At 41.4% G+C, this 17637-nt stretch overlaps 1 protein-coding gene across 2 annotated transcripts in view; it reads right to left on the bottom strand.

Moving 5' to 3' along the window:
- PFKM (phosphofructokinase, muscle) overlaps positions 1 to 17637 on the bottom strand; it is a 47727-nt gene that overhangs the window by 15951 nt on the left and 14139 nt on the right. For both annotated transcript variants that reach the window (XM_014070498.2, XM_087710570.1), the window contains exons 3-11: positions 12441 to 12514; positions 10459 to 10536; positions 7169 to 7358; positions 6073 to 6238; positions 5533 to 5577; positions 4446 to 4554; positions 3727 to 3822; positions 2422 to 2514; positions 33 to 158 (exon numbers count right to left, since the gene is read on the bottom strand). In XM_014070498.2, the coding sequence (XP_013925973.2) occupies positions 33 to 158; positions 2422 to 2514; positions 3727 to 3822; positions 4446 to 4554; positions 5533 to 5577; positions 6073 to 6238; positions 7169 to 7358; positions 10459 to 10536; positions 12441 to 12514 (977 nt within the window). The remainder of the gene's footprint in view (positions 1 to 32; positions 159 to 2421; positions 2515 to 3726; positions 3823 to 4445; positions 4555 to 5532; positions 5578 to 6072; positions 6239 to 7168; positions 7359 to 10458; positions 10537 to 12440; positions 12515 to 17637) is intronic.

Genomic DNA, 17637 nt, shown 5'->3' on the forward strand with positions numbered 1-17637 from the left:
ACAGATTAGTGAGAGAGGAGAGAAATGCTTACCACTTGAACACACTCCATAAGAGGAAGGCGGACGGCCTGATTACCAGACAGACTGACAACACAGGCTGGGGTATCTGGAGTTCCTTCCATCAAAGCCATAACAGCTTCCACACCCATCCTGCTTCCCTGTGAGAGTAGAAAGGAAGGAAGGAAGGAAGGAAGGAAGGAAGGAAGGAAGGAAGGAAGGAAGGAAGGAAGGAAGGAAGGAAGGAGGGAGGGGTTTCCTTTAAATTGGGACTTTTCCCAGATTTTCATCCCAGGTTATCTCATAATTGTTCGCAGCCCCATCTAGATGGTAGGTTGGCCTCAGGAGAGGCCTTCCCTGCTTACTCCAGTACTTTTCACAGCTTTATGAAGGCACCCTGGTTCCTCAAGCGGACAACTCAGGCTGTCACACTAACACCTGTATTTCTTTAAGGTGTAGGATTGTGATTGTGTTTTGCTATAACTCCCCGCGCTCCCCCCTCCTTGAGCCTGCAGCTTTGATGGCAGTATGGAAAATAAGATTACTTAAATATTATACTGTATATAATTATATCCTATAGCCCTGCACTTTCCAAACTGAGATTGTTTTCACACTCCAAAAAGGAGGAAAGGAAAGGAAATCAACCTCACAGCTCTTTGCCCCAGGAAATGTTTTTTTTTTAAATTCATTATATTTTAGGAAAATACAGCTGAACTCATGTTCAGTGCCAAATTCAAGCATTAAATGTAAGGTTATAAATAAGACTGACCCTCTGAGCATACAGAGTGAGGTTTTTCAATAACTATGAAGAACTGCTGCCTATACTAAATGATCAAGAATTAGTCAGAACACAGGGATTCTCTTAATTCTGACAACATTTTTAAAAGGGGAAGGTAGCAAAGCAAGCCTACACCTCCTTGTCTCTTCTCTAAGTAGCTGTATTTTTTTTACTCCAGGCCTGTTGAAGAAAAACTTCTGTTTGTTATTAGAAGGCAGTTTGGTGATTAGAACAACTAATCAAGTCGGGAAAGCCTTAACAATAACTGGGAGGGGGGAAACAATACACATTTAACTTTTCTTGTGATGGCAAACTTATGACATGTGTATTAAAGGTGACATACCACATCACTGTGGGTGACAGCTAGCATTCAGCAACATCTAACAACTATCCAAGAAAGCATGCCCTATTCTTGCATGATTTTCAGAGACTCAGGAGGCTGTGCAAGAGCAGGGTGTGCTCTTACAGGGCCTCTGGACCCTCTGAATGTTGTGGGAGAGAAGTCATGATCTTGTATAGCCTCATGGGCCTCTGAAAATTGCCTTACAGCTGGGCCTCCTTTCATGTGGGTTGGGGAAGCTGCAGGAGGTCATGAAAGAGCTCATTCTCCAAAGCTGCTTCAAGAACGAAGGCCTCATGAGACCCAGAACAGCCTCAGGTAAGGCTGCAGCGGCTTAACAACAGAAAGGGGAAGCACACGGCAGGTTCGGGGGAGTGCTGGGCCATGGGGGCAATTGCACCATTCCTGAAGGTGCGCCTGCCTTAGGGAATGGCATGAGGTGGCCTGTTTGAGTGGCAGCAGTGGGGCTAGGGCTGCAGTCGAGGCCTGGGCCTGAACCTCAAGCCCAACCCTTGGCATTGCTACTGAGTGCTGCTATTCAGGGTGGTCTGGGTGGGCAGATGGGTGGGGGCAGATAGCGAATTGTTTCCTTTTGTTCAGGGGTGATGGTGACACACCAACAAAGGTGGGCTTTTTCTGAAATTTTGCTATGCGGAATCCAAAAGGTTTGCCATCACTGTCCTAGAAAGATCCCAGGTCCTTCCTCTTTTTGTCCCCACTGTTTTACAGTCTGAATGATCTTTTCTATTTCTGGAAAGGCTCATTTTGTCATGCCTGGAAGCCACCTTTTACATTGGGCCTTCCGGCCTGCCACATTGAATGCTGTGGGAAAATGGGAGGGAGGATTATATGCAATATGGGAGACATATAGTCAAAATAACATTCCTTTCTCAGAGAGTCAAGGACACCTTGCCTGCACCTGGAAGGGCATGACTAGGAGGCATCTCCAGTCGGGACAGTGCCTGATTGGACTATATGACGGACATGTGTGTACTGGGCAGGGATTTGACCTTTCGTTTGGGTGGGGAAAACCTGGAAGCTTACAGATTTTCCCAGATGTGCCAATATGACATCTCTAATAAAATGGAACTTTGAGGAACTTCAAGCCTCGGAGTTTCCTTTCGTTGGGGGGGTGTTACTTGGAACCCCATTTTCTCATCTGAAAACTTTGGCAGCCTATGAGTACAGGAATCAAAAGGACTAAGAAGCTTAAATGCCTGCTTTGGGTTCCAAAACTTAATAAATACAGCATCGGGAAAACACATTTAGAACAGAAGATGGTGATGGTGATGGTGATGATGATTACCAGAACACGATCAAAGGCAGAGGGGGTCCCACCACGCTGCACATGTCCTAGGATGGTGACTCTTGTATCAAAACCCAGGTGTTTCACAACCAGCTGGAGAAGGAAGAGAAATACAGTAATTGGAGTTTTTGACAAAATCCCACAATTAATGCATCAAAAGTGGAATGTAGTCCCCAGAATCATGCGAATCGCAACATTCTTCCCCTCAAATCAAGTTTCTAGCTCTCAAGATTTTAAACTCTTTTGGACAAGCTGTTTGCAGTTGCATGTGTTCAAGAGAGTTGGGTTATGGGGAGCATCTGCATTGAGAGGAGGAAGAAGAAAGGGATACTGGCTGGTTTGCTTGTGGATGCATATACAGCTGTGGCAAGGTTGGGAAGCTACCTGGAAGCTGTGTGTTTGTCTGCTTCTTAAACATCATTATTTTTTCCTTCTGCAAATTCTATTGTAGGCCCAGACATCTATTTATTTGGGGGGACGGGAACTGACTTGTCTTCAGTGACTAGTACTTGCATTGGAGCCATTTTGTAGCAGCTACAGTGAAATGTGTCCACAGGCCCTTAACATTTGGAAATCCCAATGACTTAGCCAATTATATTTCACCTGCAATGAATTCCCCAGCTGGGAAACATGGAGGAAAGGAAAGGGAGGAAAAAACAAGAAGGAAACCTTTCCTGGTTTGCTAAGAGCTTTGGAATTGAAGGGGAAGCATTCAAATACTAGATCTTACTTGCACTCTCTAAACGCATCTTATAATAACAGAAACTAGTTAAAATTTCACTTAATTTGCCTGTTGGTCTGAACTGGGTCTTTTAATTGTCCCAAAGCATAAGATTTCACACAGTTGACATCAATGGTGGGATTCAGCTAGTTCGCACCTATTCAGGAGAACCAGTTGTTAACTTTCTAAGCTGTTCAGAGAACCGGTTGTTGGAAGAAATCTCATTTTGTTTTTTCCCACTTTACAGAGCTAATCCTGTAAGGAAGGCAGGAAGGAAACCTTCTGGTGCTGTTTCTAGCCTAATCTTTATTGCCCAGTTTACAGAAACTGCCTCTCTGGTTAATTTATTACATTGTAACAGCTAAGGCGAAGAGCCCATCAACGTGAGTGAGTTGAGTTGGCCACGCCCACAGGGTCACATGACCACCGAGCCACGCCTACCCAGCTGGTCAGGAGGGCAGAGAATCAGTTGTTAAATTATTTGAATCCCACCACTGGTTGACATCCCACATAGTTTAATTTTGTCTCCCACTGAAGTGTTAGGCAAGAAATGAGTCAACCACAACCAGCCTTGAGTCACTCACACTCTTAATGTCTTCAGAAGTGATGGATTTTCCATGTCTATCGATTGCTCCTTCAGCCACAATAATGATGTTCAGCCTTGAGCCTCGAGTTCTTGTCTACAAGAAAAGGAAGGAATACAGGTCAATTTTAAAATGGGATTCAGTCTTGGGTTTGGAGAAATGGGATCTATCAGCCTGCAGAAGCCCCCTGTTGAGACAAAGGCAGGGAAGAGCTATCTTTGGAATTCCCTTCGATACCCCAGTGACTTTGATATAACTCATTATTATGTCCGCCTGACTAGTAGAGGCACAGATTACTTTTACACACAGAAATAAAACAGCATTGGTTTTTTTAAAAATAATCATAGCTTGAAAGAAGTCATAGTAGCTTATTTTGAAGGGAATCTTTAAAGAAGGTCAAATGAAATTTGTGAGAAATATGTTTCTTTCCTCTTTTTATTTTCTCATTTTGTTAAGAGTTTTAAAAATGTAATGAGATTAAATTTAAGATGAGATTTTGATTGTGAAACCCAGTGTGCATGCTGTAGAGCTTCGGGAAACCCCAAAAATGTTTTACTCGCTTTGTTGCAATATTTGCTGTATTATGGTAATCTGAAACCGAATCCAGAATATCTCCGAGGTATGCCTCTACTTACTAAGAAGTAAATTCCACTGATATTTCCATTGCTTTGGTGATGAGTCACCAGTTTTCAAATTTGGATGTTTCCTATTTTGATTACCTCAGTTAACCTTCTGCATAAGTGATCCTCCCAGCCATCTTCTGGTGGGGATTCTGGAATGAAAACCCAGTCTGCACCACTTGCCAACGCCGTGATAAGGGCTAGATAACTAGGAGAGGAGTGGAAAAAATGGAATGTGAGAAGTTACCATCATTGTGCAAGACTTTAACTAGCAACTTAAACTGCAAGATAGGAAGGTGCTATCTCAAAAAACAGCAAGATTAGAAGCTGTGGTCTCCCAGAGATTGCTGGGGTGCTATTCTTAGCAGCTGTGATTAGAAAGACCAATGTTGAAGGATGCTCGAGGTGGCGCAGTGGTTAAATGCAGCACTGCAGGCTGACTGCTAGATCAGCAGCTCAGCGGTTCAAATCTCACCGGCTCAGGGTTGACTCAGCCTTCCATCCTTCCGAGGTGGGTAAAATGAGGACCCAGATTGTTGTTGGGGGCAATATGCTGACTCTGTAAACCGCTTAGAGAGGGCTGAAAGCCCTATGAAGCGGTATATAAGCCTAACTGCTATTGCTATTTAATAATATTTGGAAAACAACAGGTTATCCACTCTTGAACTGCACATTAAAGCAAGACTTGGCAAAAAATATAGTACTTCTTATCTTCTCCAAAGAAAACCGACAGCTTTCTGCTTTCAACACCCAAGTGTTGGGCTGACCTATTCCTCTTTCAATTTTCTTCACAAGCAACAAACTTCCAAATCTATTTTTGATAAAGTGACATTTTCATGTTTGCCTGAATCCAGAAAAATTGTGACTACTCTTAACTATAATCAGTGGAAATAACCTGGCCTCAAAATCATAATTTAGAAAAACTGTCTTGATTGTAATAATTGTAGTCAAGCTTAACCACATTTACACTTTGGTGACCCCCTAATCTAAAACTCAAGAAAGATATTCCAATTATCTTCTTATGCCAAACTGGAGGAATTAATATTAAATCCTAGACGGAGGTAGAAGCAAGAAGACTGGACCATTCACACAACCATTATTCATGTGTTAGTAATCATGATCTAATAGTTTTAGGGCAATCTTTTCCACGTTAAACTAATCTCATTGTAACAAAACATTTTCCTACCCACAGTGACGTCCCATCACTTCCAGCACAAATGTCCTCTGATGGCTGAAAAATAAAACCAAAGTAAAAATACTGACAGTGACCATAAAACACATTTATTTGCAGTATTCCTATATTCATAATGCTCAAAGCAGGAATAAATGTAGGTAGTTTCTGCAGAATATTAAAAAGAAAAATTCTACTTCTGTGATTTGTACATTTTGACTGATTCTTGAGCCAATGTGCTGTTTCTTATTTTGAAAGTTTTATTTACTTTTTTAATGACTGCTTGCTATTCTATAATAAACTATTTGTCAATCAAGTTGGCAAGTGCATCTTCAGCCTATAATAGGACAGTCAGATATTAATATTATTTTCTGCCTACTTTTTTTCTTTCTGGCCTTGTTTATTTTTCTGTTGCATAGCAAAGAGAAAAACGTTTCTGTTTCTCATAGCTGATTTGATTCTGGTTCCCCCCCCCCCTTCATACTTGAATACCATATCTCCAAGTTTCTTGAGGAATATTACAAAATGGTGGAATGCACTCTCTATGGGCTTTACCTTTGAGCAGTGGTGGTGATGGCATCCACTATCTCCATTATCCTGTGGAGAGCAGAATCTGTACCAATGGTCATGTCAGTCCCGCAAAAATCATTGTCAATAGAACCAACCATGCCAACAATGTTCAGGAAGCTGGACTTTTTGGCTTCGTCTAACGTGATGCCCCCTTAAAGAGAATGGAGACCCAATTAATATCAGCAGAAATTATAATAATGTCACTCTTCATTCTTCATTTGAGGCGGGGGGGGGGGGGGGATGAAAAACCACTCTCTGTAGGCCGGGTCTTGGAAAAGCAGCATTTTACCCTGTTTGTTTTACACTAAGAATTGCCACAAAGGAGAAAAATTTGGCTCAGGAACTGAGTCCCCTTCGGGGAAAAGGGCAGCATATAAATGAAAATAAATCCTGAATTACAGAGGAACATGCACAGATATAAAGATATGGAAAGACACTGTTGGCTTTCTCAGAGTTACAATAAAGCACATAGTTTGGAATACAACACAGCACACAAACTGTGGCTCTAGTCTAGTGGGAACCCTTCAGAGATGCAGAAATGTCCAGAAATGTGAATTTGTAGAGCAAAATGTGATTCAGAGTCCACAGCGATGCCTGCAAAATGTGTTCAAAACATTGTAAGGCAACTGCATTTTTTCCTGCGGCTCACAGCGCAACTCTTGGAAAAAAGCTATTCGGCTTAAATTATTCCTAAGAGATTGCTATGTGAACTCTTGCATTTTGAACCTGTATCTCTGCTAAGCTAATATTCCCAATCAGGGCAGGGAAATTTGGAGAATATTCCTAATCTGCCTTACTGAGCCACTGATTCTAGCCACTGCCTATCCCTTGACCCGCCAGATCAGATTGTGTGAGTAAAACTTTTATCTTCTCGTCAGAGAGCGGAAGTGAGAGGGTCGTGATTTAAAGAGGACTTGTGAATCAGCGAGGCAAAGGCAATGATGTCCAAATCTGCAACTAAGTGGATCAAGCAAGGCAAAAAAAAATTGATCCAATTGCAGCAGGGAGGTCACATTTTTGAATCTGATCTATATTTACTTTTGACCGCAGTTCTTAACTTGCCTTTGCATAACTGTGGTACCTGTCTTAACCAGCTCCTGTAGCAAATTGCTCCATTCTGCTCGGAAAGTGTCTGCTCCAGTCAAACTTCCATCACCACCAATCACACATAGGTTGGTTATTCCTCTCTTTACCAGGTTGCAAGCAGCTTTCAGGCGTCCTTCCCGCTTGCGGAAGTCCATGCATCTAGCACTTCCGATTACTGTGCCCCCCTGAAAGGAGACAAAGTGGAGTGTGAACTGGGAGACAATGTGGTTGCTGCTATGATCAAAAGGAAGCCCCTCATATTCACCAAAAAATATTCCACGTATATATTTTAATTTATTTTCTTAAGATCTTTGGTTCGGAGACATATGAACACTATTGGATGTCTCTCCAGAAAGCTAACAGAAACTCAATTCAAGGAATTCATTTGTGATCTCTATTGTGCTAGGAAAGACCAGGTATATCTGCAGCAGAGGTGGGTTCCTACCAGTTCGCATCAGTTCGGTAGAACCGGTTCGTCAAATCTACCGAACCGGTTAGAAGAGGTTCCACCAGTGGACCCGGAAAGCAGGCCACACCTACAGAAGAGGTTCCAAAAAATTTTGAAACCTACCACTGGCACACACACACACACACACAAACACACACACACACAGACTCACACAGAGAGAGAAAGAGAAAGGAAGAAAGAAATAAAAAAGAAAGAAAAAGTGAGAGAGAGATGAAAGAAAAAAAGGAAAAAGGGACAAAGAGGCAAAAGGAAGGAAAGAGAGCGAGAGAAAACACATGGCTGGCAAGCTACTCCCACCAGGTCACGTGGCCGGCAAGCCACTCCCACAAAGGAGGCCACACCCACAGGGTAAGTTCAAAAAGTTTTTGAAACCCACCACTGATCTGCAGGTTCCACTATCTAGTCCTAGGCCAATGAAGGAATAGTAAAACTATTTTTATTGAGATTGACTATATTAACAGAATCTTGCAAGTCTGATTGTGCTGTACCTCTTCCTCCTTATTGTTCAATGAATTAAGAAGATGTCTGCCTAAAACTTTCTCAAATGATATTTTATTATTTTGGCTTAAAACCGTTTCAGCTCCTGATGTCTAGGCAATGGTTCCTGGTATCTCAACTAAAGCCATTTTCCTTACTCTCTACAAAATCATTCAGTTTTCTCTTGGATTTTCTCATCCTATCAAAAATAGAATCCCAGGATTCTCCAAGAATAGGGAGGGGTTTTTTTGTATAGTTCACACATATCCAGGTTTTTTCTTCCAACCATAGTTCATTAAATAATTCGTAATGGTCTGATACAAATATACTGCTAATACCTAAGACCTCACTAAAGCAGAAATAAAAATTATATAATATGCCTTGGTATTAAGTATAAACCAAGCCAACATCTTGCAAATTCTGTAATACAATGATATAATAACATTTTTAAAAACCCAATAATAATACTAATAGAAGAGAGTATCTGTAGCTCAGGGTTGAACTGCGGAGACCTTGCTATTCTCTGAGCTTGGTTGCTTTCTTACAGATGTTCATCATCCAATAGGTAACATCAGCATCATTGCTAGAAGGGAGCACTGATAGTGCAAGCTATTTGCATATAAGTAGAGAACAAAACCCACTCCCTTCTAGCACTGATAATGTTACTTAGTTGGGTACTGGAATGTCTGCAAGGAAACAACCAAGCTCAGAGAGCACCAAGGACCCCACAATAATAATATGATGATAACAGTGGTAATGATAATGAAGATGATAATGATGGCTTGGTGTTAAGTGTCAACAAACCAATATTTTACAGAATTCATCACAACATTACCTTAATTTGCAATTCATACTTTAGGAAAATGAAAAAATATGGCTTATCTTCACTCTGTATAAAATGCTATATTTCTCATTTGCAAATCCATTACATTGACCTGTAATGTAAAGCATCTTCATGATCACTGAAATCTTCATTGCAAATGGTGGAGCAGTATCCAAGAGTGCATAAGAATGCTTGTAAATATCATTGGCTAAATGATCTGTGGACAAATTTATCCTCGGCGTCTCCAGCCACAGTACAGGGTCTGGATAGCAACCGAGAGATTTAACTGGAACAGAATCCTCTGCAATTCTTGTTTATTAAATCCAAACAGCCTTTCCTCCCCACCAATGCAAGTATGGCTGCAGGCAAAGGTTATCTCCAATTTCAAGTTATTTTAGGCCTCAAGACATTCATTGTGACCCCGGCTGAGATGGTATCATTACATTTAAGAAGCTCGACCTTGCCAGTGATCCCAACCAAAGCAAAGGTCACGACGTTCTAATGATCTCAAGGCACCGATCCCTTTAGAAGAGATAGATCTAATTATCTTCTGTTTGATTAAGTTTATTGAATGTGAGTGGAATGATCATATTTAAAGTTCATACATTTATGAAGGTAATGCAGAAATGCATAACTTAATTTCTTAAAAATCACACAGGTATGATTGCTCCAATTATATTGCGTATTACTGTCCTTTCTCTTTATTACTGTAAGGGGTAGAAGGTTAAAATGAACTGGGAGAAAGCTCTACAGGGATTTAATTGTGCAAGGTCAAACAGGTATTTGCCTGGGTGATCAGCTTTCTACTAATCCTCAACATGGAGTCTGGCAAAGGCTTCCTTACCTACATATAGAGCGTATTTTTTATTTCAACTCTATCAAGCCTCATTGTTAGCAACAACTGGGTTGAAAAACTACACTGCTATATATTCTTTAGGAGCTGGATTTTCCAGTCCGTGTTGAAATACTTATAAAGAATTATAGCAGCTAATAATCCTAATAAAACAGTTTAAGCCACTAAGTAATTTGACAAACATAGGCCCCCACCATCATGTAGTCACACATATTCAAATCTTGCAGACAAATTAGAGATTCAAAAAAAGTTAGGGACTTGAAATATTGGTTTTTGGCAGATGCACAACTGCAAAACATATAGGATCTGGGAGCTTATCTATATTTTGAACATCTTAATAGTTGCTGGTCTCTGTGATTCCTTTTATAATTAACTAGCTGATTACCCGGCATTGCCTGGGTATTTATTTATAGGGGTAAAATGTCCAGACCAAACATAATTTCTAATGTTGGATTTTCCCCCTTACCATAGTCAATGGGTATTTTGGGAGTTATAGTTCTAAATATCATGGAGACATCAAAACTATGTTATATCTTCATTCCACTTGAGCTTCAAAGGCCTTTCGGATATCTTAGCTTGAGCATCACTTCTGGTGGGGAAGACAGCTCTTTGTCACTTCAAACATGAGTCTGGAAGAATGAAAATCAAGCCAAACTGACTCACCAGCTGCAGCATCATAGATACACTTTCCCATGTTGCTTCTTTAATGTTATCACCGCCATCCACAAGCCCTTGGTAACCCTGGAACAAAAGGCAGAATAGATTATGGAAAATTAGCTAGATAAGGTGAGATACTGAAAAGGAAGGTAGAACTAATCTTGGGAATGGGGAAGGAATGGGGAGCCATTAAGGTGGACCCTATTAAAAAGATTACTCAGAAGAAAGCATGAAAAAGAAACTGAAAATAAAACTGTCTTGATGCTGTTTAGTAGAAGATGGCAGGAGAGAAACGTAAAGATTTTGTTATTATAACTTAACAGAATAAAGAATGTTTCTGATGCCTCAGCCAAGCCTTTTCCTAGACCTTGCCTACCTCAAAGAATTGAAAAAGACATCTAATTTAATTGCATAAAGGAGAATGCTCAAGGTAAAATGTCTTTTAAATACAATACAAGGCAGGGCCAGATTTGGCCAAGGTGTGGAATTCCTGTGACGTTCTTTAGCAACTGAAAACATTGAAGAGGAAGCAACGGAACAAGAGGCATTCTGAATCAGAGTTCTTGGCATGATTGTAGCGAGTTTGGCATAACCAACACTACACAACGCTATTCATGCTGTCCCTTTCTATTCTGTTTTCCAGAAACCATTGGTGCGAGAATTAGGACAACATAAGCCAAAAGCATTGCGTCAGCAATATGGACATGGCAATTTGATGTGGTCTCCAAATATGCTCAGTGCTAAGCCAAAGACAAGAAGGGCACAAATTCAGCAGTGTCCCTAAAAGACACCAAGGGGGTGGGGACACATGCGCGGGCGCACACACACACATACACCACGTTTTCCAGAATACAACAGAAATAAGTCATCTGTAGACCATAACCCTGGCCTCCAAAATCCCCCAGGACTACATTACCAAAATTTCACTGCAATCCATTAAATAAAACAATAGAATTTTTGGGGGGAGTTTGGGGGTAAAGCATAAGATGTAAATAACTTCTCCTTGTCATTCTAAAATATTTTTTTTAAAGCCTAACCATGTCAACCATGCTCCAGCAGAGGTCCACAGCAAACACAGTGAAGCAAAAATCTCATGCACACACTAATGTCATGTTAATGCTGCAAATATGCGTCCCAATGCAATTACGCAAACTGAAGAATTTGCCCGATATGCATCTTGCCCGTTTCACCATCTGCCAAGTTCTCCATCTATGCCCCATTCTTTCTAGTGATATGGCCCCACCAAGCTACATTCCTGTGGCCCTCGGTTCTGACCCTCCAGTGGTGGGTTCCTAACAGTTCGGCCCAGTTCAGCTGAACCGGTAATGGTATGACAGCTTGGGTGCTGGAACCAGCAGCAACCCCAGGCTGCCACACCCCTGAACCAGTTTCCCGGTCACCGCTGTCGCCATCTTGTTTTGAGTTCTGCGTATGCGCAGAACAATTTTAACTGAACTGTGCATGCACGACCGAACCAGCAGTAAAGCCAGGCAGAACCCACCCCTGAAGACCTCCATACAGGAACAGAAAATTACATATCTTTTAGAAAAAAAGAGATAGGTTACAACTCTTTCCCCTCTCTATGGATGGTGTATATTTGTGCAGACATACTCTTGGTATGCACACGGATTAGCCATGTTATTTGAAACATGTTGGGAGAAAACAGAATTCTTTTATATCTTTTTGAACTTAAACATAATTTCTATAGGCAAGGGGAAAAAATGGGAGAAGTGGTTTGACACGTTTGAAAGTGGTATTCCTATCTCTCTTGGCAGATTAAAATGGGGTTGCATCACTATCCGCTATTGTTTGAGTAGCTTAGGATTAATTCAGATATTGATGCCATACTCACTTATGCAGGTCGGGCTAGCAAGAGTGTTAAATGCCAAGATGTCAAAGCCAGCAATTCCCTTTCTTAGCTAGAGCTGCAATGCTTAACAAAGCTAACAAAGACATCACCGAGTGAGGGAACCATCCCATCTACTCACCTCATGAACAAAATATACTTTGGCACCAGTGTATATCCCCACTCGGACCACTGCTCGCACAGCTGCATTCATACCTATTTAGAAAGGGGGGAAAAGGAACATTTATACTTGCAAATCACACGTGGAGTATGATTTTGCATAAACTTTGAGCCAGTTGCTCTCTCTCGCAGTCCCACCCACCTCACAGGGTTGTTGTCATGGGAAAATAGAAGGAGGAAGGTGTGTGGGATACATTTGCTGCGTTGAGCTATTTGTAAAAATAATAGAAGCAGGATACAAACAAACAAACATCAATACATTATCACTCTGGGATCTGCAAGGCTTCCCCATATCTCTTCCAAAACTGAGCTGCAGAAGCAAAAGATTCCTGAAGGCACTGGATTTTTTAAAAAGGTTATGCTTTCCTTCCAACAAGATCTTCATTTCCTATTAAATCACAGAAGAAGCCCATAGCAAAATTAAGCAGATTCCTGGAAAGCATTGATTTATAGAATCTCTGGGAGAACTGACATGGGGGTAGTGCAAACTCAACCTTTAATAAAATCAGGCTGGTTTGAGTATTTGGACTACAAAGGTTTGGAGAAGTTTTCCATTATAGCACTGAATAGGACTACACTTCCTTCTTTGGCACCGGCGCATAATTTAGGGATCTTTTTGAACTTACAGTTCCTGTTCAAAATATCATAGCAGGTGGAAGCTGTGGGCAGGAAAGCCTTCACACACACAAAAATCATATAATGTGTCATTTGCCTGCATACTTCTTCATATTCTGCACTGATCACGTTGCATGTAGACTGTGGCAATGTGTTGTATATGGGGCTGTTATTGAAAATCACTTAGAAGCTGGAGCTTATTCACACAAAGCAGTATAGACAGAGCGTCCATATAACATTTTTGCTCTGTGAGCTGCCCTGGTTCCCAGCAGGCTTCCAGAACAATTCAAGATGCTCGTAATCATTTAAGGCAGTGATGGCAAACCTTTTCGGCCCTGACTGCTGAAAAGTTTGCGCAGAAACATCATGCACACCTACACGTTTGTCGGAGCTGCACTCCAGAAAAGCTGAAACTTCCAGGTTCTAGCCTGCATGCGCACCTAACAAATCAGCTGACCGGTGTCCATGCGCAGGTCAATTTTCAGCACTGCCATGCGCGCAAAGAGATTGTGCTGTGAAAAAGCTGAACTTCCGGGTTCTCGCATGCATGCGCACCTGACAATCACCTGGCCAGCACACATGTGCACACTGGTTTTCAGCACTGCTGCGCATGCAAAGGACAGCTGATCGTTCTGCATGCACGCGCACCAGAAACCCAGAAGAAAAACAGGCAGGCCCGCACGTGCTGGGTGACATGGCTTCGTGTGCCACATTGGGCATGTATGCCATAGGTTCACCATCGTGGATTTAAGATATAGTGCTTTGTTATCTGAGGGGCATCTATGTTATGTAGTTTTAAGTTGTTCTACAGAACTGGACAGAATTGGCAGGCTTTGATCCCATCAATTATATTGTACAGATAGTCCTCGACTTACAACACTTCATTTAGTGACCATTCAACATTACAGTGGCACTGAAAAAAATGACTGATGGCCATTTTCACACTTATGACTGTTGCAGCATCCCCATGATCATGTGATCAAAATTCAGATGCTTGGCAACCGGTTCATATTTATGACGGTTGCGGTGTCCCAGGGTCACCTTTTGCGACCTTCTGATAAGCAAAGTCAACGGGGAAGTCAGATTCACTTAACAGTGGAATTGCTAAATTAACAACTGCAATGGTTTACTAAATAACTGTAGCATGAAAAATCTTAAAATGAGGCAAAACTCACTTAACAGTTGTCTCACTTAGCAACATACATTTTGGGCTGATAATTGTGGTCATAAGTCGAGGAGTACCTGTATCATCTAAGGGGACCCAGCAAGTGGCAATTGTCAACCCTGAAGATTCTTAGAGGGATCTATTTGCCTTGGAGTTCTGCTTCGAATGGGTGCATAACTTGGAACCAGAGGTGGTATTCAGCAGGTTCTGACCAGTTCTGGAGAACCGATAATGGAAATTTTGAGTAGTTCAGAGAGCTGGTAAAAACCACCTCTGACTGACCCCGCCCCCATCTATTCTCTGCCTCCCGAGTCCCAGCTGATAGGGAGGGAATGGGGATTTTACAGTATCCTTCCCCTGCCATGCCCACCAAGCCACGCCCACAGAACCAGTAGTAACATTTGTTGAATCCTACTACTGCTTGGAACGCTGACAGCAATCTCTGTTGCCGCACTGCTTTAGAAAAGGTTCCCATGCAGTTTCATTTGGCCCCCATCCCGAACTTATTTAAACAAACCTTAAAATCTGACTAGTCATTCAGGCTTTGGATTAAAGGAGTTATAGACTTCTTCTGGGATGATTGGTCTGGTAGAGTTTGCATTATATTTCCAGATGTGTATCTTTTCTTATTATTGCTTTTGTATTAGGTATTTTATATATTATATTATGCTGTTTTATATTTAAAATGTCCAGAGTTATGATGGAACTGAATACTTTGAGTTATTTAAAAGAGTACTCCCCCCCCCAAAAAAAAATCAGTACAAAAATTGTGCAATCTGAATACTTTACTTCCAAGAAGATTATCTGAGATTGTCTACTGGGACTGACTAAACTCAGAAAAAAGGGAAAAGGAGCAAAGTAAGCAAAATTAGCACAGAGAAATGATGGTTTGAGCATGTAGTTCAGATCTGGACGCTCTGAAAATGTACAACAAATTATGCAAGAGTAAATAAGATTAAGGAGTAGAAAGGTGGAACAATGCTCTTCTCCTTCGAGGTTGGATTAAAACAGGGGTCACCAACCTTTCGGAACTCAGGGACCACTAAATTCACAATTTTAAATCCTGCGGACCACTATATGAATTCTTTTTAAAAAGATACCGTATTTTTCGGAGTATAAGGCGTACCTTCCCCCCCCCCCAAAAAGAGAGTGAAAATCTGGGTGTGTCTTATACACTGAATACAGCATTTTTGGTCTCCCATAACCCCACCCCCCGCATCCTGTTTTTCACAAAAATGGACGTGCAGAGGGTTTGGGAGGCCTGTAAGGTGCTCCTGGGCTGGGGAGGGTAAAAACAAGCATAAATGGGCTGTTTTTTTTGCTATCCCCCCCATCCCCCAGGAGTACTCTACAAGCCTCCCAAAGTCTATGCATGCCCTATTTGGGAGGCTTGTAGAGTACTCCTGGGGGCTGGGGGGGGGGCAAAAATGGGCAAAAAACTGCCACGAAAAACAGGCTGTTTTTTGCTCATTTCTGCTGCCCCAGCCTCCAGGAGCACTTTGCAGACCTCTCAAACTCTCTGCATGCCCCATTTTTCACAAAAAATGAGGCTTGCAGAGGGTTTGGGCGACCTGCAGAGTGCAAAAACTTTTTTTTTTTTAATTTACCTCTTCAAAATCTTGGTGTGTCTTATTCTTTGGTACGTCAGTTGCAAATATAGAATTATTTCTGAATATAACTCCAGACAAAATTTTTAGCGTATAGATAAAATCTGACCCGGGGGGAGGGGGGGGAGGTAAGATGGATGGCATGTACATTTTATAAATTAGTAAATAAAAGGTGTTTTCTTAAACTTGCTTTTAAAAAATCTTATGGAAAGCAACATCACACTATTGCAATCTGGAAATTCTGATGTTGTTAAAAAAAAACACATGAAGATGAGGAATATTCTGACAATAGTTTCGAAGAAACACTACAGATGTATCTGAAAATCTGCCCCCCCCCTTTTTTTTGGCCCACATTTTCTTTGGAAAATGATACACTTTTCCATTTTCAATAATTTCCAATGATAGATACACTATTTCATTCCAGCCATTGGAATGAATTATTGGCTGGACTACCTTTCTCTAAGAAATAGCACAGGTTCCAACTTTGTCCCAGACACAATTCCATTTTAATGTACCAAATGTACATTTAAGGAATGCTTTGGATACTAAGTACAAATACTAATGATTACAGTCTGAATTTCCAAATGACTTCTTAATAATGACCGATGACACGCAAGATCAATGTATCAAATAGGATCTCTGTGGAGTGCATTTATATTCTTAGATCAGAGTCTCATTCTTAAAACTTCTCTGTTATCTCTCCTTCTTCTTCATTCTGGAGCAACTGTAATTTCTTGCTACTTACAAGTTGCTCATATGCCTCGATCTTCCCTAGGAAGGATTGCACGTTTTATTTTTGAAATGCTGACATTTAAAGTCAAGTGACTGTAGAACAGTCTACCATGCCAACTTTCTGCTGCCTCCAAATATACCACACGGGGAGAAGGGATGTAATCCAATGCCAGCCATTATATACCACCAAACTGTCTCCAGTGGTTGATTGAAACAGGGGAAAAACTCTGCATATTCAAAGCAATAAGTGGCGGTTAGCTACCACTGTGAAAAAGTCTGCTTTGGAGGTAGGAAGATGCAAAATGCCCTAGGCATTCAATCAGTCTTACATAATTGATAAGAAGACACAACTCAACATTACTACGGAATATTTCCATAGCAAAGAAGGAAAATGAAGCCCAGAACCTATTAATCATTTCCAATAATTATTACTTTCTGCTTCAAATTAAGAGCATGGAAATGGCTGGCCAAAGGCTTGCCACAAATCATTAAATACCTCCTTCTCAGAATCAACTTAAAAAAAAAAATGCAGACAACTTGCCACGTGTGAAAAAATGCTATCTGTTTTTGTAATAGCCCCAATTAATCAAAGGGCACAAGAGCTTGGGAATTTCAGGAGCAATAGTGCCAAAACACCCAATTAGTGTAGTATATCTATCCTGGTCACCAAGTGGTGGCCTGTGGACCACTGGTGGTGTGCAAGAAAATTTTGGTGGTCTGCAGAAAAATTATTTGCATTTTTTTAATATTGCACTAAATCAGGGGTCCTCAAACTATGGCCCCTGGTGCTTGATAAGCGCAATGAACATTTGTGTTGCTGCAGAGCGTCTCTCCCTTCTGTTTTTTTTTTGTAGGGGTTGGAGGGGGGGAGAAATTCTGACTGGAGTCTGCTTCAGCCCCCTGGTGCGGGGCTTTGGGAGAAGGTGGAGGGAAGCACTGCTGGTAGCAAAGAGCTGGAGGGCCTTGTTCCAGTGGGACTGCATCATAGCTTGGAACTAGCTGACCATCTCAGCCTGCTGAGCCTCCAGGCACCAATACTT

The sequence above is a fragment of the Thamnophis sirtalis genome, unplaced genomic scaffold (genome assembly GCF_051295495.1).
Source record: "Thamnophis sirtalis isolate CommonGarterSnake01/CBP01778 unplaced genomic scaffold, rThaSir2_p1.2 scaffold_3, whole genome shotgun sequence".
In the NCBI taxonomy this organism is placed as follows: Eukaryota; Metazoa; Chordata; class Lepidosauria; order Squamata; family Natricidae; genus Thamnophis; species Thamnophis sirtalis.